The following is a 25,646-nucleotide window of genomic DNA, read 5'->3' as shown; positions in this document are numbered from 1 at the left end:
TTGCATATCGACGGTGTTTCGTCATGATAGCTTAACTCAGCACTGTCGATTTCCAATCCGGGACTGAAACACAATGTGATCGTCATGCCATTTGCCAAAAGGAGTCTCTCTCGGTTCTGTAGATCGGCTTGGCAATTAAGGGTTGACCCTTGTAAGATACCGAGATATGTTACACTGAACCAAAAGAAAAAAAAAAACACCATCAAAGAACTCACAAACTACGGAGGATAAATCCAAGACAGTCTTGCGCGTCAGCCATGCTCACAGACACAATACATACAATGCCGCTTGTCCACAAAATGTCTCATTGAATAGGGCAAACATGTACGTACATACAGATAAAGTAAAGTATCACTTTTTATGGCGCAACGCTAAAAGCAGTCATTGCACAATGTCACGCCTTGTGAACCACCCATCGCATCAATACGATGCTGACCACGCCCCCTCAAGCTTCCGACTCATGCAGGTCCCGGGATACACACCCTGAACTCTGTGTGAAGGCATCATAAGATCCTCTTGCTGCTTACTCCGATCCACTTATGGAAAGAACACGACACGATACACTTTGTATCGTGCTATCAAAGCTCCCTCGTCCATGACAAGCTGTGAGATATCCTCCACTTCTTCTGCTTTGGTGTGACACTCGTGGCCGGTCCTTCATGACCGACGTCTCAGACTTAGAGTACACTCGGACTTAGAGTGATCTCTCCAGCATCACAAGGTCCCGGAAACCTTCCCTCGACCGCTTCGTTTGCTCTGTGTTTGGCCTCGGCAGTGGACTTCGTGCAAAGCCTCCGTAACCCATCCAAGCCTGTAGTCCAGCCTTGACACCGACCACACCGCCCTGGATCGCCGTCCAGTCGCCCTGTGAGACCACCTCCTGCATCTTTTGTGCTTCGGAAACATTACCTTGCAGATAGAGGTCCATGGTCTTGATGCACGCTCTCGGGGCAATGTTGGCCAAGCCTGCCAGGATGCCGTGACCACCTCCGGCCAGAGAAGGGATCAGAAAGTCGGCGGAACCTGCGAGGACAAGGAACTCGGGCGCCTTCGAGTTGTGTTTTGAAAGCTTACGGGTTGCTGCGGCTACCCTGTTCAGTTTCCCCGTGTTGCCGCATGTCAACTTCACGCCTACAATATTTGGATGCCGTGCAAGAGTGATGATCATGTCCGATGACATATCCATGCCCCCCACGGCACCAGGAAAGTTGTAGATTATGATGGGAATAGGGGATTTGTCTGCGACTCTTGTGAAATACTCCAGGATGGTTTCCGAGGCCGGGGCAAATAACGTGGCATAGTAGGACGGGGGTAGGACGAGCGCATAGTCACCGCCAGCCTCCCAAGCCTCATGGCAGTATTGTACAGTCTCGCGCGTGCTCTGGCTTCCACATCCCACGATCAAGGGCACATGCGAGAAGCCGCCGTCATTGAGGGCGGCTCTTGTAGTGGCGGTGACCAGCTGTCGCTCTGAGTGGGAGAGATGAACGGCCTCTCCGTTGGAACCCTGCGTCGCAAGGCCTGTTACACCAGCTTGGGCGAGTCGCACAGCATGAGCGGCAATTGCAGCGGTGTCGACGTCTTCTGTATCTGCATCGAAGAAGCACATGGTTGGAACATAGACGCCGGGTATTAGAGGACGTCTTATATGCTGCACGTCATCCAAGCGATCGTCTGCAGAAGCGCTTGATGAAGAATCAGACATGAAGTTGTGATTTCCATTGCTTGAGTGCCATTGGCTGTGGCTGTATAGCTGGGAGCTGAAGGACCCTGCTGGTGAGGGAGCGTCACTATGGGGAGGCATGATATAGCTTGATAGTATTTGGAATGTCTGAAGATTGGTTGAGTTCAATGGTAAAGGTATTCAACGGATTTAGTAGTGTAATGGGCGATAGTGTAAGCACTTATTTAGATATGAAGTCGGAGGAGACTTGGCTTTTATATCATCTCCTAGGTAGATATTCTTCAACACTCGACCTATATATGGCGGCTCAAAGGGCTCTCCAGTTATGAACCAGCAACTTGATCACTCATAACTTCTCGTTCCTTCACGGCGGGGCCATAAACAAGTCAAATGATACAAATCATCAACTCCGAGAGGACGATTGAACCGGTCAGAGAACCGGGCAGGTCAAAGATTGGTAGACTCGAATAAATACTCCGCTTGTATGCATCTTGCTATGAGGGGAAGCGCTCACGGGGTTATTCCTGCAGAAAATCCGGGGTCGACGAGACTACGATTCAGGGTCTAAGAGTCGCTTGACGAGTCTGGAGCGTGGGGGTTTATTTGAGCCTTTTGAGGCCAGTCAACGTTCCATTGGAGCCATTGATACGGCTTCTGGGGTGTACAGTACAGTACAGCCGCGGAAAAGTTTAAGGAGATGAAAGGATCATGGCATGGTGACTGCGCCTCGACAGCGTAGCATTCAAGAGGAAGAGTCCGGCGAATTTAACTGAAATAAGCCGGCTTTAACATGTCAGTTTCAAAGTCCGAGCCATTGGCCGCGAACAAGAGAACGTTTCTCCTTGTATGATTTTATGCTTGATGAACAACAAACACTCGAACGAACGATTTCAACTATCTAGTGCGTCTTTGACGGACCAGCGGATGTCCTGCCAGCTTAGAAGTCATCACGATGCTAAATAGCTACTCACCAGTAACAATTGCTTGTGTAACCATCCCAAGCATCGTGGCATGTCTTTCCATAGACCACGTTGGTCCAAATGGGTGTCATTCTTTAGTCAACTTAAGTTCAGCTGTCAGCTTGATTACCCGTAATGTGTCAGGTGTTCGACAGAACAAGTTTATCCAACATAGGCTCTTCGCAAAGAGTTCACAATTGCGTCACAACCAACACATTCAGCCATTGTAACCCAACCGTAGTCCCCCTGAAGGAGTCAGGTTAGCGAAGCAATATATGCATAAAACGCCAAGCTACTACGGGATGTCAGTGTCTAGGTCGGTGTTAAGAGAGCATATTGCTTGGTAGTTCACGGCCATTGCTTACCCTGCAGTGACATATTAAGTCGTGTTGTCTAGAAGCTAGAATGAAACCAGAATGTCGTTAGAAAAGTATATTGGATCAAGAGTTTTGGCATCGTAACACTGACCGTTGGTAACTAGTGGGAGTGTAGTTAATAAAAATTAACTTTGCTGTTGTTGACTTGGCTGAATGTTAGGAAAATTGCATGGTAGTATCCTTTAAAAATGACAATATGATGAGCCTCGACGCCTTGTTTCTCACAATCAGACTATATAGCTCTCCTAATAGACACAGCAAATGCTCGCATGTTTTTCATGCAACTAGCCAAAGACTGCCGACAGAAGGACAGGCCACACTTTCCTATGCCCCTGATATCTTGACGTTGCATTATGCTCACTACACAATGCGGAAACTCAACGATGACCGCAGAAAGGCACGTTGTTACGGGCATTCTGAATGCTTCTGTTGGTCAGGAAATTTAGAGAGGATCATACTTCCTACTCCATCACTTCGTAGCGGCCGATATACACAGCTAAGTTATGTTATGCACTACGCCGCCGGGATACCTCGGCCACGCACATCATCATCGCTTACAGCTTCTCCTCGCAGTGCGTATAATACGTGCAAGTGGGGGAGGCTATGCTAATGTCGAGGCACATTGGGGGGTGGAAGATGGCATGTTCTTGACGTCTTGCCTGGTAGGCAGCATATGGTGTCATCTAGGTAAGTTGATTCTATCAGTAAGACCTGCCTTGATTCAAGCGATATGAGGTAGCCCTGACCAAAATCGTTCCTTCGTAAACATGCCCGAAGCATCTGCAATAACGCCAAAAACCACAGCAAAATGCTCGCCAGTACGCCATATAAGTGAGAAAGAAGTGAATATTTTATACAATAACCAAGTCGTCATCGTCGTCGTCGAGCAAGATCTGCCGGTCGAAGAGCTCGTCACCTAGACTCTCCCTGCCGGCTTCACGGATGCCCTTATCTGTCACAAAGCGAGTCTTTTTCCGCACTGGAGGTTGTTCATCTTTGCGTAGCTTTTCCCCTTCCTTCATCTTTGAAAGTTTATCCTTTAAATTGCTCCCCCAGCCAAAGGCCGTCGGGCCGTTACTTATGGCTGAACCAGCCTGCGAGCTGGCTTGAGAGCTGTCTGGGCGTTTCCGTTTTACAGGGCTCAGATGAATGTCAGAATCCTTCCCCAACAGACCCAATGACTTTGCGTCTGGCCTGTAAGCTTCCTCTGACGCTTGTGCAACACTCGAGGGTTGGGTGGAGGTGCCTGCAGCAGGCAGTGCCGCTCTCGAACCAGCTTGTCGCATATATTCTCTTCCAGCTGCGCTGCCAACCTGACCGAGTTTCTTCATCATCTCGCGTTCTTTCTCTTTTGCCTCTAGATCCCTTTTCAGGAATTCTGCTCTCTCTTTTCGATCATTCGGTGTTCTGTCCTTCCCATCAATCAAGTCTGCTGCGCTCATGGAACGTGAAGCGAACCAATGCGTCTTTGTTTCCCAGTCGTATTTCTTGGATGCCTCCTTTTTCTTCTCGGCGCCCCAGCCAATAAGTTCTCTAGAGGTATTCTTCCTGGCGCCAAAACTGCTTCCATTTACTTCCATTCGTGTTGAACGCTGTTTCCGAAGGGCTTCATTGGAGTGGAATTCGCAGTGATGAGTACGCTTCTTATTGATCCAAACGCCACATAAATCTCCATCCTTCTTGACTGATTGACAACCTCCGAGATCACGCGATGTACCAACCTCAATTATCGAGTCATCATCTGAATTGATGACAAGACTGAACTTGCCAGTATCATGTCTTCCGGGTGGGGGTGGCATAATAGTAGGGTTGAGTATCGCAATGACAGTCCCTTCTGTGAGCTTCCAGTATTTTGTAAATCCAGAGTTGAAGAGAAAAAGATCCAGTTCCCACTCTAGATCGACTAGGGTCATGACCATGTACTTCCCCCTGTCCTCCGTCTTTCCGTTCTTTTGTGTTGGCTTATGTGCGCGAGGCTCTGATTTCTTTGCCAAGATACCGAACACCACGATATCTTGTTCAACATCTGGCAAAGCAAAGTCTGGTGCTTTAACAACTTTCAGTATATCCTTAATTGTGTATACTTGCTTGCCGGAAACGTGTCGAGCAAGGATGCCATGTGGTAAAATTCTCTTGGACAAGTGGAAGCTCGAGTATGGCTCAAAACCAGCCGCTTGCTCTTCAGAAACTTCGCCTGGGGGTGTCTTTTTCTTCCGAACCAAAGCTGTAGAATTTGACACCGGGGCCTTCTTTTCGGGAGCTTGAACGTTAGGCACAGTGTAACTTCGCTGCAAGCCAACAGTTTTTGTTGCCCCTATGATCTCCTCCCTTGAGAAGGACGGAGCCTGCAATGGCTCATCTGGTATCTCAATAGCCTTCTTCTTATACTGGTCCATCTCATCCTGGCTGATACTGAATGCATTCGATCTTAGCTTTTGAATGTCCTTTTGCCGCTGAGCCCGGGCAGCTTCATCTGTCCTCGCGGAAACAAGGCGTTCATTGAAACTCATTGGGCGTGACTCTGATGAGAAAGAAGAATTGCCGCTCCCTGTAGTTTTCGACCTTGATCTTCGCAAATAGCCCGTTTGTCCAATTTCAGTCGATGTTTGCGAATCCCGGTAGCTGGGCGCACGCTTTAAGGAGATATCCCGAGCTTTCAGGCCCTTATCAATACCCAGCAACACTCGGCTTGGAGACGTTTGCACCGATGGCTCTTGAACCCTCCTGACAGGGGACGCAGGCACTTCCACATGGTTTTGTTGTCGAGCTAATGGTTCCCTAGTTGGAGTGGTTGCGCGCTTCGATCGACTTGGAACTTGTGCTGATATCACGAGCTCCGAGGTCGTGGCATGTAATTGCTCAACGCTTTCTTCCGACTTTTTCGACTTCGCAGCCTGTAGCTTTTTCAACTTGAGCCGCGCCTGGATCTCTTGAAGTTTCAGCTGTAGGGTTTCCTCGTCCTCATCGTCCTCGTCGTTCTCAATCTCGGCCATAAGATTCATCGAGGGTAAGTTGCGAGCTCTTTTCGACGGTGAAGGCGAAGGCGATGTCATCATCTGTCGGTATCGCTCTCGTCCACGCGGCGTACTGAGCAGAGCTTCATGCGGAGATCTTGGGGGCCATTGGGCTTCGGTTCCTTGTTTTGCTGGAGAAGCTGTGGCATGGAGGGTCAGTGGATTATCACATGAAAGAACATTTAGCAATTATTGTGGTCTCACCTGGAGCCATGACGATACCTGGGACAGGAAGTAAATTTCAAGTGGGTGGCCCAGAAACCAGTCCCGTCGGTATGCAGCCACTTAGAAAGGTTTGGATGTAAGTGTTCGTCTTATAGCAAAGAGCATATTCCCAATCGATTAGGGCGGTAGATATAGCCTTGGGAGGGCGGCAGCCATTCAGCTGGATCAGTCGAGAGTCGTTGGTGAGGCTAAGATGCTGAAGATACGAATTTTTGGTTGTTGATGCAGGGAATGCTTGGTTGAGCAGTTGAAGAAGACATCCACACCCAATGCGTCAACCAATACTGACTGGGCGGGCGCAAAGCCCTTTGCTCTTTACGCTGGCTAGGTTGGTCTTGGCGCCGGCCACTATACTTGAATATCCGCTAACCCAAATACGGTTAGGTAACCTAAGTCTCTCTCATTTGCAGCCCCTGCAACCGTCGCGTACAAACGCGTCTCAGCGTGTTTAATTCACCACATTGAATCGACTGTAGCACGGGCATTGTTTCCATTTATTCTTCTACCAGACCACATAACTGAGTTGTCTTTGGATAGCATCAGCACATCTGTCTTGGTACAATTTCTCCTTGGATTCTATCGAAGTAACTTTGCGCATATTCATATTCTTTCTTAATTATCCTTCATACAATCTTGCAATGGCAAGGACAAGATCAACCAAAGCTGCTGCAGCTGATACGAAAACTTCAGAACCTAAATCTACTTCATCCAAGTTCAGTCTATCGTCTCGGGCACAGAACCCCTCGAAAATCTTCATACTTCCCGCAAAAGCGACCCCCGACGCGCGCATTGTCACTCTTCCCAATCCTAGACATGGTCGACCAGCAAGATACCTCGTGTGTCCAGAGACAGGCATATACGAATTTACCAAAGTTGCGATACCAAACACGACTCCTCGAAGTTGGCTGATCGAGACTTCATCAGACTCTTCTACGGATAGCTTCAGGAAGACTGGAGTGTCCATGGGCCAGGATCTCTTTCTAGCGACTTCAATCGACCCCCTATTTCTGGTTCTCCCAGCGTTGACGGAAACCCAGTCCAAGAGTTCGGGAGGAAAGCGGCTGTTCCTTTCCAGTGACGACTACTTCGACAAGCTACCCCAGGGGTCATCACATCTATCTGAAATCGTGCGATGCGACAAAACACGGAAGCTCATCGAGAACCGAATGGCGGAGGTTTGCGATACTGTTGAAGCAGGAGATGAGAACATGTTCCGAATAAATGAGAATAAACTCGTCAATGTCGTCCTAGAGAAGGCAAAGAGAATGCGTGAGGGCGGACTAGCTCCAAGCATGGAGGAGAAGTTCGTGAAGAAGGCTCTGGAAGCACCTATACTCGTACAGAAGCGAGAAACAACAGAGATGACACCAAGGTCAGAATCGCAGACATCTAATCCCGATTCTGCCGATTCCCAATCGACTGCTGCAACGACAGAAACAGAAGCATCTGAAACCTCTACTGCAGCAACCTCTTTTACAGCAGAGACAACCACAGAAAATATTGTCAGTGCTATTGAGGCCTCTCCTGAGATAATAAATCTTCAGAGATTACGGATTGCCTTTAATTTCATCTGCTCAGGCTACATTGCCACATCCCTCACAGCTCATCTGGAGGACAAACTGAAAGGGGAGACTCTTGTGGACTTCGCGCCTCTGGACGAGTATCTGGCTAAGCTTAGCAAATTGCGCGCCGAAGCCATGGCTGCTCACTCTATCGACTACTCTCGCAAGCGTGGTCTGGATGAGGATGAGGACGAGGCTTTTGTCAAGAAGAGAAAGATGGAGGAGGAAAAGAAAAAGAAATCGCTTGAGAGCAGGGGAGTTCGGGATCTCAAGAAAGTCAACACCAAGGGCATGAAAAAGATGAGTGACTTTTTCAAGAAAAAGTAATAATAATAATCTCTATTGGGTATATGTCATTAATACGTGAGATGTTCGAACCTGTTCTGGCTCATCTAGTCCCCCTTGCTCGGCGCGCACCAAATCCTCGACCAATGTTTGAGGTACCGCGAGTACTCGGTATGCTCGACGTAGTGCTTTCGGATGTATAGCTAGTGCTAACACTCCTCGTGGTGGCGGCTCGGCCTCGTGCTCTCGTGGTACCCCTAAGCCCTCGAGTTCCTCTGGTCCCTCGTGCAGGTGCAGTCGCGGCCAGTCTTCGTCTCTCTTCTTCTTCCCGGCGCTGTCGCAACTCCTCGCGCCTTTGTTCCTCTTCGGCTGCTCTTCGTTCAGCAGCCTGCTGTTTCTGAATGGCTTCAGCCTCTTGTTCAGCAACATCCTCTGTTGCGCCTTTCCATGCAGGGTTTAAAATTAGTCGCTGGTTATGCTCGGTTTGGGATAGTATCCGTGTCCAGGTGTTGAGAAGAACAGAAGCATTATTTACTGTGCTTAATACAGTCTGTAGGTGGTAAGTATATACGCATTTAATGATGCCATGGGAAACATACGTTCATGTTACTCCCTGCACGTTCAAGTGTTGAGATGACACCCTCAATGGACTCGTTTATGCTCCGGACACCTTCAAGCTCTTTGCGCAATGCAGCCTCATGGTCGATGGGCTCTGGGCGCTCTTGTGTCGGCGTTTTAGGGGTTTTCGGAGTTCTAGGAGTTCTGGGTCGAGAGGTCGGTGGGCCATCATCATTTCCGGGAGACTCCCAGATATTGGATTCTGTATATTCGGTTGTATCGTCAGCCATTATGGCAGACAGCTATGGCTTCCAATCCAGCAGAAGCGGGCCCAGCTTGTTGAGAATAGTATGAGTGACCGACTACCTATGTTGGAAGCGCCAGTCTATGGTCGCAGTGATGTCGTGTGTTTCGAGGCGTCCACGTTTCAAATATCATGTACCAGACGTTGTGGCGTACCTATGCAGGGTCAATACAGAGTAGGCGCTTGCTGGATTGATTGTCATGGGTTGCTGTGGAATGGCAGCCTTTGTTTAATTCATGAGGGGCACCGCTATTGTTCCCACCATTGATTTGAGCTCACAGCCCATGGCTGCATATTGATTGGCCGTAATCTGTCGCGTAACAGACGCGTCAGGAGGGGTTGCTGACACGACGGACGCGGTTAGGTTGCAAGTGGACCTATATTTTAGTGGGTAAAACCTGGTCGCACAACCAGAATAGGGAGGCTGGGAGGCTGGTGCACACTCCAGGGTAGTTTTGTCCCAGCCACTTCTCTCATCTTGATTCTTCTTCCTATTCAAATGTAAACACCTTACCCTACAAACTCTCATCTCTAACTCTGCCATTATCATCAATTAGCAAGCGACCTCCATCATTGAGCTCTTCTTTTGCTATACTCAAAGACTATATACCCCTTTCAAGACGACGACTATATTTTCCAAGTCAACTGCGTTGTTTATCACGTCAGTAAACGAGGCCAATTCGAATCAATCCTATCAGGTAGACCTGGCAGCCATCGAGACCAAGTTTCTAGTATCAAGTTGAGACTATCCTTTGAGGGATAAGCTTGATATTCCAGCAGCACCCCTCAACTATTTCAGTCAATACTTAACACTGACTGCCACTGCCTCTCATTGCCCAACAAAATGGCCGACCATCACGGCTCTACTACTCCTCCACCGCCCACCCGCATCCGCACTCCGCCAACTCCTCGTCTCGGATACCAGGATAACTGGGAGCCTTTTACTCCTCGCAAATCCGCACGAATTTCATCACGACGAACAAGATCACCATCGCCCGGCGCATCACATCGTCAAATTCAATCACCGCATACTGCCAAAAAATCAAGCAAGCATTTGAGCGCTGCCATCTCTTCTCCTTTGCCGCATAAGAAGCGCATGCCTGCTAGTGATTTCGTTCGCCGCGCAACAGAAAATATGCAGGCAGAAACTTCTCGTGATGGTGCGAGCCGTCGCACTTATGAGCGATCTACCTCTTCCGTTGCTGGGGCCGCTGGCATGCTCCCTACACCATCAAAGACTCCTCAAAAACCACCCACAGAAAAGAAAACCGCACACATCAAATCAGTCGCCCGCAACCTTTTCAGTTCTGATGCCGATGAAGCGACTTTGACTCCCAGGAGACGAGCTCCCAAGAAATACACCGGCATCTCGATGGAGAGCTTTTCTGTGGAAGAGGTTGAGGAGCCTATTGAGATCTTCACTGATACCCGGGATCGAGTACCTGTTCGTGATGAGAGCCAAGAGAACCCTTTCCTTACATCGGAAAACCCATTCTTCAGCGATGCACCGCGACCCGAGACTACTAAACGTCACGACAAGCGTAAGGTCAAGGTTCCTGGAGAAGGCATCAAGACTGTCGACGATCTTGCTGATCGCAAGGATGGCATGGTGTACACATTGTAAGTTTTGTTTGACTCAATTGTTTAAATATGCAAATGCTAATTCCAACAGCCGTGGAAAGAGATTCTTCCGCAAGTGGTCGGAGCAAGAGATGGATGATTGGGATGAGCGTCAAGCCGCAGAAGAGGATCCTGAGGCTCATCTCAACCGCCCATTGACACGAAGTTCTATCAAACCTCGTCTTTTGTTCCACAACGATAGGACGGATGAGCAGATTGAGGAAGAGGAGGCTGTGACTGACGTCGAGGAGAATGACGACGAGCTACATGCCCCAGAAACTCCATCTGCGTCTAAGCCAGAACGCGCTCGCACTCCTGAAGCACCCAGGTTTGCTCCCGCTTCACCGCCGTCCACTCGACGAGTCACTCGATCCGCCAACAAATTGCCTGACGAAGGTACTCCTGTCAAGCCGCCTGGAAAGCGAAGCCCGTTCGATTCTTGGCGACGAACCAAGGAAGGTGTCGTTAAATCGCCATCTCGCAAACGCTCCGCACAGAGCGCCGACACTAGGGAGTCGAAGCGTACCCGCATCTAAGACAATCTCTCACCGTGCATTTGCTTTCTACTATGGTGTCACGGCTCAGTCAAGTGGCTACCCCACGAACTTCAGTAATTCTGCATACGGTTTAATCCTATTTATTGCCTTTCAAATGAAGGAATTTCGGACCGGTTTTGGCGTTGGACGGTATTGGCGCGTTAAAAGGATTAATAGGCCGACAGGGTCGATGGCATGTATTGCATTGAGAGACAGCGTTTATTGTTGATACCTGCCCTCGAAAGAGGAAGAGAGGAAGGAAGGCCAAGTCTGTTTCGGTTTATTATATCTGATAAGGTTCGGTACGGCTGGTCTGTTCGCTACGGGTTTCCCTCTGGAAGTATTCGATTCTGTGAGCCCCGGTTTTTAGGTAGATTTTTTTTCATGATGTAGTCGACTGAAGGAAAAGACAAGTTCATGATAATTACATGAGTCCCCCCCCTGACACCTGTGCCTGTGAACATTAAGCCCAATTGAAAGTCATTCTGTGACGTACTGACGTGATTAGCGCTCTCCCGACTCTGCATACCCGCCCCACGTGCCCCTCATTGCGATTTCACACTGACATTGATTTCATCAAATACTCTACGTCTCACGGGCATTGCAATTTAGTGAGTCCCTTCTCTCTCTTCTCCGCGTATCCTTTGCAGAAGGGAAATACTGACTACTAAGCTAGATTGTAAGGACCCTGTGACACCGTCTCTATACGTCAAGATGCATATCCTCGTCACGAATGACGATGGGCCGCCATCACCACACTCCTCTCCCTACGTTCACTGTCTCATTCAACAGCTCCAGCAAGCCGGCCACACCGTCTCAGTCTGCTTGCCTCATACCCAGAGATCATGGATCGGCAAGGCACATATGATTGGGCAGACTCTCAAGCCTCTGTACTACCGCCCTTCAAAAGTTATCCACGGTGAGGACTCTCCGGGCACTACCCATCATCGACCCTCCCCCTCAGGAGATGTCGAGGAATGGATTTTGATTGATGGAACGCCGGCTTCCTGCGTTCAGATTGGTCTTCATCACTTTTTCCAAGACCGAGGCCCTATCGACCTTGTTGTTAGTGGACCTAACTACGGCAGAAACACCACAGCAGTCTTTGCCCTTAGCTCGGGCACGCTGGGTGCTGCTCTAGAGGCCGCTGTTTGCCAGAAGAAATCCATTGCGCTGAGCTTCGCCTTCTTCACTCGAAACCATGATCCAGTTATCATCGAGGCAGCTTGCCGGCGCAGCGTTAAGGTCATCGAAACACTTTACACTCAATGGCCTACAGATGGCAGTGCAGACCTCTACAGCGTTAATGTGCCCTTGGTAGAGGGACTGGAGAACAACAAAGCTATATGGACCAACGTTTTGCAGAACTACTGGAGAGAAGGCGGTTGCTTCCAGGAGATCGAAGGTGAGGCAGGAGACGAGAACGAAGAAGAGGAGAGGATACGTGAGGGTGTCGGGGGTGAGGTTGATGATTCGGCCCGGCCTAGCTCACGAAAAGGGCACACCCATAAGCACTTCAAGTGGGCGCCAAAGTTCACTGATGTTTACAAGAGTGTGGAAGAGTCGGGCCCTGGCAACGACGGATGGACTGTAAAGGAGGGATTGACAAGGTATGTGGTTTGCAACGAGAAGATTCCATCACTGATTATTTTAGCATCACACCTCTCAAGGCAAACTTCATGCATGGTCCTGGAGAATGGAACCAGCAGGAACTCAAACTGTAAGTGTCCTCGATTGAATGATATGTGGTGGGCAGAACTAGGAGAAAAGCACAATGCCTGTATTCTACCAAGACCACCAATAGACATATTCTTACTGTTGATAAAGGGACTCAGGTTCAGAGGCAAACCAAATCAATCCAGAGGTAGCATTGAGGCAAAAGAGCCTCGCGATCCAAGCTGTCATCTCCTACGAAGACTCTTACGTACAACCACTCATTCTCTCCGCCCTCAAATCACTGTTCCCTGAAGGCATATTCAATGTGATCACTGCAGTACCGGAGTCTGAAGAGCCAGCTCTTGCGAAGATCGTCCCCTCAGAAGGATATATTTTACAGATAGTGGCGTACGAGGCCATCGACTTTGAGTATGCCGCTAGCCATGAGCGTACGACTCTTATCAATAGCTATATGATCCGAAAGGCTCTGATCCGAAAACACTTTCTGTCCACTACCGTCGATCACTGGGTCGCAAAGCACCCCGAGTCTGCCTTGGGATCTCACGTCAAGCGCAGTGAAGCATTCGAAGTCGACTTCGCCGAGTTTCTAGACGATGCTCTCGTGGAAGCCTTTGATCTCCGAGAGAGTATGGAACGCAACGAACAACAGCCCAATCCTAAGGATAAGGAGTGGTGGATCTTGAAGCCAGGAATGAGTGACCGAGGCCAAGGTATCCGGCTCTTCAGCTCCATGGATGAGCTTCAGAACATCTTTGACATCTGGGAGGAGGACCAGCCTGACACAGATGACGAGGAGGAGGATGTTGCTGGGCAGGATGATGGCGACAACATTATGACCTCGCATCTACGACACTTTGTTGCGCAGCCGTATATTCACCCGCCCCTACTTGTCGACGACGAGAAGCGCAAGTTCCACATTCGCACCTACGTGATGTGCACAGGAAGCCTCGATGTCTGGGTCTACAAGCACATGCTGGCACTCTTTGCTGGAAAGCCCTATGCTGCGCCCGCAGATGCACCAGAGGATATCGAGTCTTTCCTTACAAATACATGTCTTCAAGATTCACCGAACGAAAACACCGTGCGCCGTTTCTGGGACTTGCCCCTGCCAGGCGATATGCGCGATGATATTTTCCACCAGATTTGCGAGGTAACTGGAGAGATCTTCGAGGCTGCAGCAAAGGCTATGCCTATCCACTTCCAGGCGCTGCCCAATGCCTTTGAAGCGTATGGCCTAGATTTTCTTGTGGATGCCCAAGGAACTGCTTGGCTGCTTGAGATTAATGCGTTCCCCGACTTTAAGCAGACTGGGGGCGACTTGAAGGAGATTGTGTCTGGGTTCTGGAAGGGCGTGCTGAGACATGGAGTTGCACCCTTCTTTGGAGTTGAGAATTCGATCAAGGACCAAGAGGGTGCCGAGGACATGGTCCCTGTCCGTAAGGTGGATTTGGGACGACGATAAGGCGTACGTACGGTCGATGGAGATAGAGTCACCAAAGTGCGGCAGATTTTAGTCGTCAACACCTGCTACTCAGGGAGTTCAAAAGTTCTTTGTTTTACATCCACACCTTGCACTTGCTGCACTTATTGTACCATCAGGTTACTGCAGTGAAATTCAAGTAGCACTGCTATAAACCGACCGGTCCTAAACATGGTCTAGATGTGCGTAGCATAGCCCATCGGAATGGTTGATCAGCATCTTGACATCGGGGACTACTCAATGTCGGAACTCCATGATTCCGATATTGCACAATCCGTTAAATGCAAAACTAGACAGGGCCAGATAGCAAATGTACAATTTCTCACCGTAACTCAATGATAGTTAAAAGTCTATCATATAGGAAAGTGTCGTTCAAAGAGGAGAAACGGACTCGGTTGATTGGTGTTTGGGAATACACAGCCACGATGAGGTGGAGTTGAAAGCAGGATTCCCACAAGAGCCATTTTCTGTTAACATGCGTCTCTTTGTAAATCTTTGATTCAAGAGACTCAAAATTGTGGAAATTCTTCAATAAGGAAGCTGAATTCTGCTGTGCCGTAGCGAAGCATGGGACTTTTAGTTGACAAGGAGGCTATGCTATGATAGTAGTGAAGGATCTGATGATGCAACTGAAAAAGGTTTCTCCCACGAAGTGAAACCCGATGCTATGTTCCGGATCGCATGGGTTTTGTAATTGTGAGTTTCACTGCAGGGAGTATCATGTAAGATACGTCAGGGTTTCTTTGTTGTTTGCTAGGGCGCAAATCTACTTACGTGAGATTGAATCGCGAGATATGACAAACAAGAACCGTCGTACTCCGTGCAACCGCTGCGAATCGGATCTTGCCAGGGCCTTGGCAAGACTTGTACGGTCATATTTTGATAGTGCCATATTGCATACAATTCATCCTTGGGCGCAAACTGGAGATTAGTCTTATCAGGTCATTTCATGGTCTCCCGGATTTTAGGCTTCCTACGTACATTGCTTGCGCCAAGCTTGGGATGTGACAACTCATGACAGTGTTCCTCACCCTCCTATTCATATGAAGTCGGCTTCGTAGCTAACGAGGCTTTTGAGACATTCTCAAGGCATTGTCGAGGCTTTCCTGTTTGCCGTCTTCTCCTATAGTTTCAGATTGGCTAGTAAATCCTGGGTTAGACTGGTCAAGTCGGGCTTATTTCTGCCGCGACTTCAAAGACGAATACGTGCTAGCGAAATCGACATGGAAATTATCTAGTTCGTCCTGTATCCTCATAAAACATTACTTTGTAGATCCCAGGATCCAATATTCTGGTGTAGGAGGCGAAATACAGATATATCGTGACCACCAAATAAACATATTAAAACATGTTTTGCTCATCTCTCTAATATAGCAGTCAAACAAAAAGTTTTGACTTCCCATGACAAGCTGAACTGTGTTATAAATTACATGATGACAAGAATCGTAGTGACGCACCCGAACCTTGAAACCGACCACGAGTTCTCGTTGAATGTGGCTTAGATAAAGCTAAATCTTGGGCTCAGTTTGCAGTCTAGTCGAATAACTTCTGCGATCAACAAACAGACTCTGTAATACAATTGGCTCGGGAAAGTAAATCACCTGTGATGTAACAAGCACTGCCTCCTGGGTCATACGTGATAGTAGCTGGAAGGTAGTTATTGGGGTTGAGCCGCCTCTTGGCTCGCCAGGCAGAGATGCTTTGCACAATACTATTCGGTCAACTTTTAGTACCTAGTAAGGTAGTGAAGCTATAGGCACTACCCAGTGGTTCACCGGCCGGATCATTTGACCAAGAGTCCACAGTAACGGCGAATACCAGGGCGAAAGTAACAAGGCAAGGAAGATACCGGCAGACCACACTATACTTTTGTACATGCCTCGCGTGTTCACCACAGTGGCTCTTATTGGAGTTGGCCGATAGAGGCTGAGTAATGCCACCAAACGTAATAAGAGCGATTCATGATATGGTTATGACCATATTTCACCTGTTTGACTAACACTTGAACCAAGCCCAGGATTTTTAAACTCGGTTCAGCTTGGCTCGGCTTGGCTCGGCTTGGCTAGATGACTTTAAGACCCTTGCTGCATAAGCTGCCAGATGAAAGATTTCTGGGCAAAGATCTAAAGTGTAATGTGATTGGCTGAGCAATTCAAGATTCGTTTCCTAAATGAGACGTGAACAACTCTTTTTTAACGACAATTGATCATCGCTGAATTTGAGGTAAAAGATTGTCTTGGAGATATTTTCTGGTAGAAAACGAACTTTCCGCGATAGTAGCGATGTTTCATGACTCATTTCTCACTCATGAGTAGTATCTAGATCTGCTCTATTCAACATGATCTGGACACAAGCCCCAACTGCCTGGCCATTGGCTAGATGTGTGGCTGTGCGATGGCATCCGCCACATTCAAGTTTTCACTTAGTAGGTATACCCAGGAAGGCCTCCGATTGCCCGTATACATTACAGTACAGTTCCTATCAAAAGTTTGTATGATGGGCCAGTCTCCAATAATTGTTCCAAACCTGGTGAAAAGAGTGGCCTCGGCCATGCCAAGCCCCGTGTTTAAGGAATCAGAACCTCCATTTGTTCATGATCGGCATGTGACACGCGACGGGCATAAAAAGGAGATACGAGAGGTCTCTTTTGGCATAGTAATGCCAAGCCTGACATGTCAAGATGTCAATGCCTTGATCTCCCTAACCAGAGAGATCAAGGCTTTTCGAGATAAATGTGTTAAGCTAAGCGTGGAGGGCTGTCATCAAGGAGACGCAGTTGGCTCATTTCATATTGTCAAAGTTACTTACCCGCCAATCTCGCTTCTCTCCCGAACAACAAGGCTCCAAATATCAGAAAACGAAGCTTGACCCGAGTAGTGGGGTTTCGAGAACGCTAGGATTGGATGATTAATAAATAGCGTTATGGAGTTTACAGCTTCTCGATTCAAGGTTACTTGGACAGGATTAAATCCGAGCTCTAATCCTAGTGTAACAGACTAAACATCCCCTGGTACAGTACGACCTTGGAGAGAACTGTTTCTCAACATTGGAAGGGCTTTGATCCACACTCCGGGTCAAGTTATTGTGGTGATCAGAAAAGTCCACGCTCCCATGGCATGTCGTCAGAATCCTCAAGTTGTTGAATATGTGGCTCTGCTCTAAGCCGGAATGCACGGTTGAGCAATCTAAGCAAATAAGCTCATCAGCCGTGTGACTACGCAAGAGCCCGCAGCTAAGAGACAAGGATAGAGAGGATCCAATTTACAGGGAAATTGCCCATAGGACTTTATGTAGCCCGACCCGGACTCGATTCCTATATTCTTCTCTTAGCCGTAGACGCCCTTCTCACCAGGGAAGTTGCTTGATTAAGAAGATATTTTTGAATGCCAAAAGACTGGGGGTTCAAGCACGACTTCATGGACTAGCCGCAGTGACATCCATATTCATGCCTAGGCTTTCTTAATAGGGGCGAAAACTGGACCAAGACAGGGTCCACGACTAGTAAGAATAGTATCGCGTCGTCATGTCGACCACTGTCTCGCCCATACCAGCGTGTAGTATACCTAGGATTCTCCGGCATCGACGTTGAACTGGGGCTTATTCAAGCTATTGTTCTTGTTCATCTCGCTACCAGCCACGATGCGTAGTAACTCGTGAGACGTCATCTATCTGTTGGTACGGAGTACAAACAAAAACATCTCAGAGATAATGTTCGTTTGCCCGACGATAGGTGCCGATGAACTGAGTCAGGAATAATGACTAGCATCACGGCGTTAAACATGCTATGAAACCCTCCCTGGATATACCTCCCGACTTAGTCAATGTTTGACCACCAATCACTGCAATTCGTGCTTCCTATGTAAAAAACTGTCTCAAAAAGCGTGTGGGCTTGGCGCCAAGTCGTGCCATTGACGACTCAGGACAAGGCAGTCCAAGGCCGATGGATGCTAGAGTCTTGGCTCTCCCCAGAGCTTCTAGACGTTGCCAAGCCGGGATCATCATGCGCGAGTGCGAGAGCGTGCTGCACTGTGGCGACATGGGATGATGAGCTGCCTCACAATATGTTGAGGGCGACAAACGAAGCTGAATGAACGTCACCAAGTCGCCTTTTCCTCATCTCATCATGGACCCGTGACACTGAGACTCAGAATTTGAGTTATGTTGAAGCTAGTATGTACAACACAGCCTCCCTCTCCAAGCGCCAAAGGCGTTAAGGGCTCGAGGCCGCCGAGGAAAGGCTCATCACGGGAGAAGTGCCCTGGCCATGGAGGCGACGGAATTGGCTATACAGAAAGATAAAGCATGATCAAGCGATAAGGCGATCTTTTGTTTAAGCCGTAGGGTCTAGGTATGGTTGAAGGAAAGTTGAAGGAAGAAAGCTTGTCACTACATGGATACCTACCTCGTGGTTGAAATTGATCGGGAATATGGCACAGTGTAAGTAAGTCCGACCTTGTGCACGTACTTGTAGTAGCAGGAACCTGTCTCCGCGTATCGTTCAGTCTTTGGGTGCATTCAGCGCCTAAGATCTGGCTTCAGAAGTTGATAATACTGCTCTGCTCTACTGGGTTCTTACCTAGGTAGTACTCTATCCCAAGGTAGAAAGTCTTCCGTTGGTTCGGCGCCTGCCCGGTCCTTGCACCGACCGACGGATGGGAGCTCCATCTCAATAGAATACCCTTCAGGTACGTAACTCCTGTCTCTATACACACACCCGTGGTGATATCCGCTAACCAATCAGCAACAATCGACTCTTTGCACTGCCTCGTTTTGAAGACTGGACCAGAGAGAATGGAAGCAAGCTCGGTCGAGGCGAAAAAACATTGGATGCCCATGCATCCTCATCCATTGCCCTCCACTCAATGCATTTCTCCTCAATTCAATCTTCAACTTATTATAACCTTCTCTTTCGGTTGTTTAATAAGTCGAGTTTGGGTTGGCCATGATTGAGTTCTCGGGGCTTATTCTTCAGATACCTTAAATCATCCCACTTCTTTCTGCCCTTGAGGCTTCTTCTTAATACCAGTTTCCTTTACTTCCATTTAAACAACATCGCCCCATGCGCTCCTGGCTCCACGCCCTCATCTTCCCTTGAAAGCTTCCGTCCCTTTTGCTCAACATAATACAACACTAACTTGCCTCACTACCGACGACACTTTTGCCGCTGCATAGCCTCAAATCTGGTTCGCTGTCAATTCTCCGGCCTCCAACTCTAGGCTGTCGCTCATCGCGGCACTGCCCGACCCAACATGGCCGATCACGATGAACATCCGCCCATGAGGCGTCGCGCGTATGTGACTGAGGCAGAGGCTCAAGGGGCCTCCAGTGATCCAAAACCTTATCAGCCGCTGAATGCTTGCTGATGAATATCCCAGTCCGACCATCACCATTGATACCACCGCTGTCAACCCTAATATCTCTACCGAACCGCCCCAAGAGTCACATCCTTCCAACATGCAAGACGACGCAGTCAGCCCTACAACAATATCCGACCCTGTATCGACCAGCGGCATGTCGCAACGACCTTCGAGACCCGAATTGGACACATCCTTGGCCTTCGAGAATCGAGATAGCAGACCAACAAGTCCTCATAATGTCTCGAGCCCAGTAACATCAAGATCAGGCGAACGCGGTGTGGGATTCCTATCTGTGCCTATGAACCACCGATCGCGACAAAACTCAGTCGACTCTGACGACATGTCTCGATCCGTTTCTTCCCAAGGCGATACCACTGTTGTGGCCTCCAACTCGACACAGACAGATACGCTGAAAGGCTCCGAATACGACCACAAGAAGATTACCAACGATGAGAGCGCTTTGAAGCCAGATGCAGGCACAGAGCAAGACTTCGAGGTGGAAAACAACCCCTTTGCCTTTACACCTGGCCAGATGAACAAAATGTTCAACCCCAAGAGTCTTCCGGCTTTTTATATGTTGGGTGGCATTGATGGTATCGAGAAGGGTTTAAGATCTGATCGAAAAGCCGGATTGAGTATGGATGAGAAGACTCTGACAGGCAAGGTCTCATTCGAGGATGCAACATCTAAGAAGCAGATGCCCCGCGAAGATCATGCTCCAGCGCAAACAGGCGCTGGTTTTGCCGACCGATTACGTGTTTTCAAGGACAACAGGTTACCGGAGAAGAAAGGCAAGAGCCTTTTGGAGCTTATGTGGATTACCTATAACGACAAGGTTTTGATTCTGCTATCGATCGCTGCAGTAGTAAGTCTTGCAGTGGGCCTATATCAAACATTTGGCCAAAAGCACGAGCCGGGTGAGCCCAAGGTCGAGTGGGTTGAAGGCGTTGCGATTATTGTCGCCATCGCCATCGTCGTCATCGTCGGCTCTTTGAACGATTACCAAAAGGAACGCCAATTCACGAAACTGAACAAAAAGAAACAGGACCGTCTAGTCAAGGTGATTCGATCAGGAAAGACGATAGAACTCTCTGTCTTCGACATCTTGGCCGGCGATGTGATTCACATTGAACCTGGTGACTTAGTACCAGTCGACGGAGTTCTGATCGAGGGCTTCAATGTCAAATGTGACGAATCTCAGGCCACAGGCGAATCAGACATTATTAGAAAACAGGCTTCTGAGGTTGTCTACAATGCCATCGAGAACCATGACGACCTCAAGAAGATGGATCCTTTCATCCAGTCTGGCGCTCGCACCATGGAAGGTGTTGGCACTTATATGGCTACCTCAGTTGGTGTTTACTCTTCATACGGCAAAACTCTCATGTCATTGAACGAGGATCCTGAGATGACCCCCCTACAGGCGAAGCTGAATGTCATCGCTACCTACATCGCCAAGCTCGGTAGTGCCGCTGGTCTCGTGCTCTTTATTGCTCTCTTCATCAAGTTCCTTGCTGGACTACCGGCTTCTAATGATACACCCGCTGAAAAAGGACAGCAATTCCTCAACATCTTCATTGTTGTCGTTACTATTATTGTGGTTGCTGTTCCTGAAGGATTACCTCTTGCTGTTACCCTGGCTTTGGCTTTTGCGACAACCCGAATGCTTCGGGATGCCAACCTTGTGCGACACCTCAAGGCATGTGAAGTCATGGGAAATGCCTCTACTATTTGCTCTGACAAGACTGGCACTTTGACTCAAAACAAGATGCAGGTTGTGTCGGGAACTATTGGAACAAGTCTCCGTTTTGGTGGCTCATCCTCAGGTGATGCCAGCGGCGCCTCTACCCCAGTGGATACTAGTGGTGATATTGGTATTTCCGAGTTTGCCAGCATGCTCAGCAAACCTACGAAGGAACTTCTCCTCAAGTCTATTGCACTCAACTCCACCGCTTTCGAAGGAGAGGTAGACGGAGAAAAGACATTCATTGGTTCCAAGACTGAGACTGCCCTACTCATTCTCGCCAAGTCTCATCTTGGCATGGATCCTGTGAGCGAGGAGCGTGAAAACGCCAAGGTTTTGCAGCTCATTCCTTTCGACTCTGGCCGCAAGTGCATGGGTATTGTTACTCAGGGTCCAAACGGTAGTGCACGTCTCTACATCAAGGGTGCCTCCGAAATCATCCTCTCCAAGTGTACTCAAGTACTTGGTGACCCAGCCAATGACGACTCTCTTGCTCCTATGTCCGATGATAATGTCAGCACTGTTCAGCAGCTCATCGAGAGCTATGCCAAAAGGTCACTCCGAACCATCGGCATCTGCTACAAGGACTTCTCCTCATGGCCACCCAAGAATGTTGGCCGTGTCGATGGCGGCAATGAAGTTGTCTTTGATGACATTTTCTCGGACATGGCTTTTATTGGCGTCGTCGGCATCCAAGATCCTCTTCGAGAAGGTGTCCCAGAAGCTGTCAAGCTCTGCCAGCAGGCTGGTGTTGTCGTTCGCATGGTTACCGGTGACAACAAAATCACAGCCGAGGCCATTGCAAAGGAGTGCGGCATCATTCAGCCTAACTCTATTGTTATGGAGGGACCTGAGTTCCGCAACCTTTCTAAGCTGGAGCAAGAGGAGATTATCCCCCGCTTGCATGTTTTGGCACGCTCATCCCCCGAAGACAAGCGTATCCTTGTGAAGAGACTCAAGGACAAGAACGAGACAGTGGCTGTTACCGGTGACGGTACCAATGACGCCCCTGCTCTCAAGATGGCCGACGTTGGCTTCTCCATGGGTATCTCTGGTACCGAGGTCGCCAAGGAAGCTTCAGCCATTATTTTGATGGATGACAACTTCACCAGCATTGTCAAAGCTCTGAAGTGGGGTCGTGCAGTCAATGATGCAGTCAAGCGATTCCTTCAGTTCCAGCTCACTGTCAACATCACTGCCGTCATCCTCACATTCGTTACAGCTGTCTCTAATAACGAAGAGTCGTCTGTGCTGACCGCCGTGCAACTGCTCTGGGTCAACCTCATCATGGATACACTTGCTGCCCTCGCCCTTGCCACCGATCCTCCCCACGACAGTGTTCTGGACCGAAAGCCCGAGGCCAAGGGATCCAGTATTATATCTGTCACCATGTGGAAGATGATTCTTGGTCAGTCTATTTATCAACTTGCCATTACCTTTGTCCTCTACTACTACGGCCCAATTGTGCCACTAAGCCCGGCACCGGATAAAGAGGAAATCAAGACGCTGGTTTTCAATACTTTTGTCTGGATGCAGATTTTCAACCAATGGAAGTAAGTGCCGCCTCTGATAATTCAAATTGGATTTTCCTAACGTATACAGTAACCGTCGTCTGGACAACAAGTTCAACATCTTCGAAGGCCTTACCAAGAACTGGTTCTTTATCGGCATCAGTGCTATCATGTGTGGTGGCCAGATCCTGATCATTTTCGTTGGTGGCGAAGCCTTCCAGATTGCGAAGAAGAAGCAGAGTGGCGAGCTCTGGGCCATGGCCATCGTTCTTGGCTTTCTCTCTATCCCAGTCGGCGTCATCATTCGCCTCATTCCTGACCATTTCCTTGAGGCTTTGGTTCCCGAGTTCCTTAAGCAACGTGCTAAGAACGTGCCTGGTCTTACAGTATCCGATGAGGAGATGAGCATGTACCCCGAGCCGTTGGCGGATGTCCGCGACGAGCTCAACTTCATACGGCGCATGAAGGGTGGGCGATTGAACAACCTCAAATTTGCAATCCAGCATCCCAAGGAGGCGGTTGAGATGGTCAGGTCTAGAAGTCCGTCTCATTCTCGATCCAACTCTCTCAACGCACCGCAAACGCCAATCCAGGAGAATCCATTTGACGGGTCGCCGATTGGGACACCAAACTCAGGCAGGAGGCCTAGATCGACAAGGTCACGGTCTAATTCTGCGCTGGGAGCTCCTACGGTGATGGCAGGTATCGTGGCAGCAGGTGTAGCGGCGGGCTGGCAGCCAAAGATGCGGCCAGACAATGACGGAGATCACAGTGACTCACCGAGGTAGTCGCTGTACTGTGAATTGGCTTGAACATTGAGTGCGTGCGAGGTATTTTTTATTCTAGTATTGCTTTGGGTACCGATAGAACTGGTTAGCAAGGAATCAACATGAGAAGAGTTTGAGCGATTGAACGACAATAAAAGGCCTTTGTAAAAATGAAACGATAGTTGGATTAAGCAAGTGACTGGAAAGAAAGCCAAGGTATCAAATACCATACAACTGAAAGATTGACTAGACGGCAAAATCTACCCAACAAATGTGGCGGGAACTAAAATGGTGGATGATTCAGTAGGTGGTCATAGATTCAAGACTACTTAATAAGAAGAAGGATTACCTTACTCGAAGCTGACAGGATTATAACATGTATAATGAGTACTCGGGAGACAAAGATGTAATGGGATTGTATCAAGGACGCCAACGCTCAGTAGCAAAACGTATGCTTATTTATTCAAATACAGTGCTATTTGTAACGACATCAACAGAACAAAAGGGCCTAGTCAAGTTGAAGGTTCAGTTGGTGGGTGGTTGATAGGCAATATTTGTAGCCGACCAATTCACCGAGAATAGTGACAACCTGGCATGCCATGTCATGCAAAATGAACAGCCAGACAATTTCGATACGTATACGAGAAAAGAGAGGAGATGATTTGAGTAGAGTACAGTAGAGTAGTCTGACATAAGATCCAGGACAGGATGGAAATATCTTTATATAAAAGAACAAGGCATATATGGCCGCATTGCAACATCGGCAGCTGGCAGGCAGGCAGTCCGAGACAGAAGATGAACTATAAAAAGTTAAGGGAATTCAGGAAAAGCCAAAGTGCGAAGGGGACAAGTGAACTTGGCTGCATGGATGTCTGCCACATGATGCGACATGTGTATGAGATGAGGAGATGACAGGGACAGTAGAGAATAGAGGAGGGTAAAAGGTGAAAAACACTATTTTCGAATAGAGGAGGGATACCGAGTAACGCAAGGTACCTAGAGAGAGGTTCCTAATAGAACGTTAGTTGCTAAGGGTGTTTCTCGAGTTGCTTGTCAATCAATGCCTACCTTATTGTATAGGTAGGTATTATAAGGTGTTTCGAGTACCCTTGGGTTAGGTTAGTAGTCGATTTATCACTTCTCCCCTCTGTAATTAATCACGTACCCCCCTGCACCCCAGTGCTCGCCGCCATCATTACATTCCAACCACCGTATCTGAGATTCTTTTCTTCTTCTTACCCTTCTCTCCTCGACTTTTGTTCTTCCCTTTCCTATCTATCCGCAACTTTGTTTCTTTCATCGGGTTCTCTCTAAAGGTCCCATTCTGCGTAGGGGTCCCTGTTCCTCTGCCGAGCTTGCTTTGTTGGATAATAAACGAAAAAGGCAATAAAGTGAGAAAGCAAAGGCGATATTACATCAAATCAGATTACTCATATTTGTTTGATCTGGGTTGATCACGATATCGTGTCTTGATATCTTTCTACTGAGAACAAGGCAGAGACTTGCGAAGGAAAGATTCTGTCACTTTCTTTGCTTATCTACCTACCTATCTTGCCTTTCCTCTCTCCCTTTTAGTCACAGTAGCTTGTTCAACTGCAACAACCTCATCCTCATACATTGTCACTCACTCATCGTCTTCCTTTCCTCCCATTGCACGAAACTCGCACAACCAAACGAAACCCACTTTCGGCAGATCAGCTTCTTCACTATCGATCTCACTCAAGCTGAAACGATTCTCTCTTCATACCTAATCACCCATCGCGTCGACAACTCTACCATAAAATCCCCATTCTCAGTCAAGCTTTTGACAGAATTCTGCACCATTTCTCATCGGGTCTACGCAGGTATCCTTTTTTCCTTTCACAAGCTTAGGTACCCTACTTTTGGTAGTATCTAGAAGCCAAGCCAAGCCAACCAAAGCAGAGCAGACCGTCTGCATGGTTCGGTTCTCGATCTGGGGTTAATAATAGATGCTACCCTCGTCTT

The 25,646-nt window shown here is 48.4% G+C and overlaps 7 protein-coding genes across 7 annotated transcripts; 4 read left to right on the top strand and 3 right to left on the bottom strand.

Annotated features, from left to right (window-relative positions):
• Nucleotides 1–694: 694 nt before the first annotated feature.
• FTJAE_4451 (dihydrodipicolinate synthetase) lies at nucleotides 695–1,804 on the bottom strand (the record flags this gene model as incomplete). The annotated part of the gene is made up of 1 exon (XM_037350857.1): nucleotides 695–1,804. One exon carries the CDS (start codon nucleotides 1,802–1,804, stop codon nucleotides 695–697), a length of 1,110 nt encoding a protein of 369 aa, XP_037208416.1.
• Nucleotides 1,805–3,871: 2,067 nt separating this feature from the next.
• On the bottom strand, nucleotides 3,872–6,248 carry FTJAE_4450 (minichromosome maintenance 10; the record flags this gene model as incomplete). The annotated part of the gene is made up of 2 exons (XM_037350856.1): nucleotides 3,872–6,174; nucleotides 6,239–6,248. 2 exons carry the CDS (start codon nucleotides 6,246–6,248, stop codon nucleotides 3,872–3,874), a joined length of 2,313 nt encoding a protein of 770 aa, XP_037208415.1.
• A 649-nt stretch (nucleotides 6,249–6,897) lies between these two features.
• On the top strand, nucleotides 6,898–8,148 carry FTJAE_4449 (ribonuclease H2 subunit B; the record flags this gene model as incomplete). The annotated part of the gene is made up of 1 exon (XM_037350854.1): nucleotides 6,898–8,148. One exon carries the CDS (start codon nucleotides 6,898–6,900, stop codon nucleotides 8,146–8,148), a length of 1,251 nt encoding a protein of 416 aa, XP_037208414.1.
• Nucleotides 8,149–8,209: 61 nt separating this feature from the next.
• On the bottom strand, nucleotides 8,210–8,954 carry FTJAE_4448 (DASH complex subunit duo1; the record flags this gene model as incomplete). Its single annotated transcript, XM_037350853.1, has 2 exons — nucleotides 8,210–8,656; nucleotides 8,706–8,954. 2 exons carry the CDS (start codon nucleotides 8,952–8,954, stop codon nucleotides 8,210–8,212), a joined length of 696 nt encoding a protein of 231 aa, XP_037208413.1.
• Nucleotides 8,955–9,812: 858 nt separating this feature from the next.
• Nucleotides 9,813–11,124, top strand: FTJAE_4447 (uncharacterized protein; the record flags this gene model as incomplete). Its single annotated transcript, XM_037350852.1, has 2 exons — nucleotides 9,813–10,588; nucleotides 10,641–11,124. The coding sequence occupies 2 exons, from the start codon at nucleotides 9,813–9,815 to the stop codon at nucleotides 11,122–11,124; spliced, it is 1,260 nt and encodes a 419-aa protein (XP_037208412.1).
• Nucleotides 11,125–11,838: 714 nt separating this feature from the next.
• FTJAE_4446 (tubulin-tyrosine ligase PBY1) lies at nucleotides 11,839–14,263 on the top strand (the record flags this gene model as incomplete). Its single annotated transcript, XM_037350851.1, has 3 exons — nucleotides 11,839–12,734; nucleotides 12,779–12,844; nucleotides 12,952–14,263. The coding sequence occupies 3 exons, from the start codon at nucleotides 11,839–11,841 to the stop codon at nucleotides 14,261–14,263; spliced, it is 2,274 nt and encodes a 757-aa protein (XP_037208411.1).
• Nucleotides 14,264–19,530: 5,267 nt separating this feature from the next.
• On the top strand, nucleotides 19,531–23,681 carry FTJAE_4445 (Ca2+-transporting ATPase; the record flags this gene model as incomplete). Its single annotated transcript, XM_037350850.1, has 3 exons — nucleotides 19,531–19,571; nucleotides 19,657–22,935; nucleotides 22,985–23,681. 3 exons carry the CDS (start codon nucleotides 19,531–19,533, stop codon nucleotides 23,679–23,681), a joined length of 4,017 nt encoding a protein of 1,338 aa, XP_037208410.1.
• Nucleotides 23,682–25,646: the final 1,965 nt, after the last annotated feature.

This window comes from Fusarium tjaetaba, assembly GCF_013396195.1.
Source record: "Fusarium tjaetaba strain NRRL 66243 chromosome Unknown NRRL66243_c0000086, whole genome shotgun sequence".
Classification (NCBI taxonomy): Eukaryota; Fungi; Ascomycota; class Sordariomycetes; order Hypocreales; family Nectriaceae; genus Fusarium; species Fusarium tjaetaba.
This window is presented reverse-complemented; position numbering and strand designations above follow the sequence as displayed.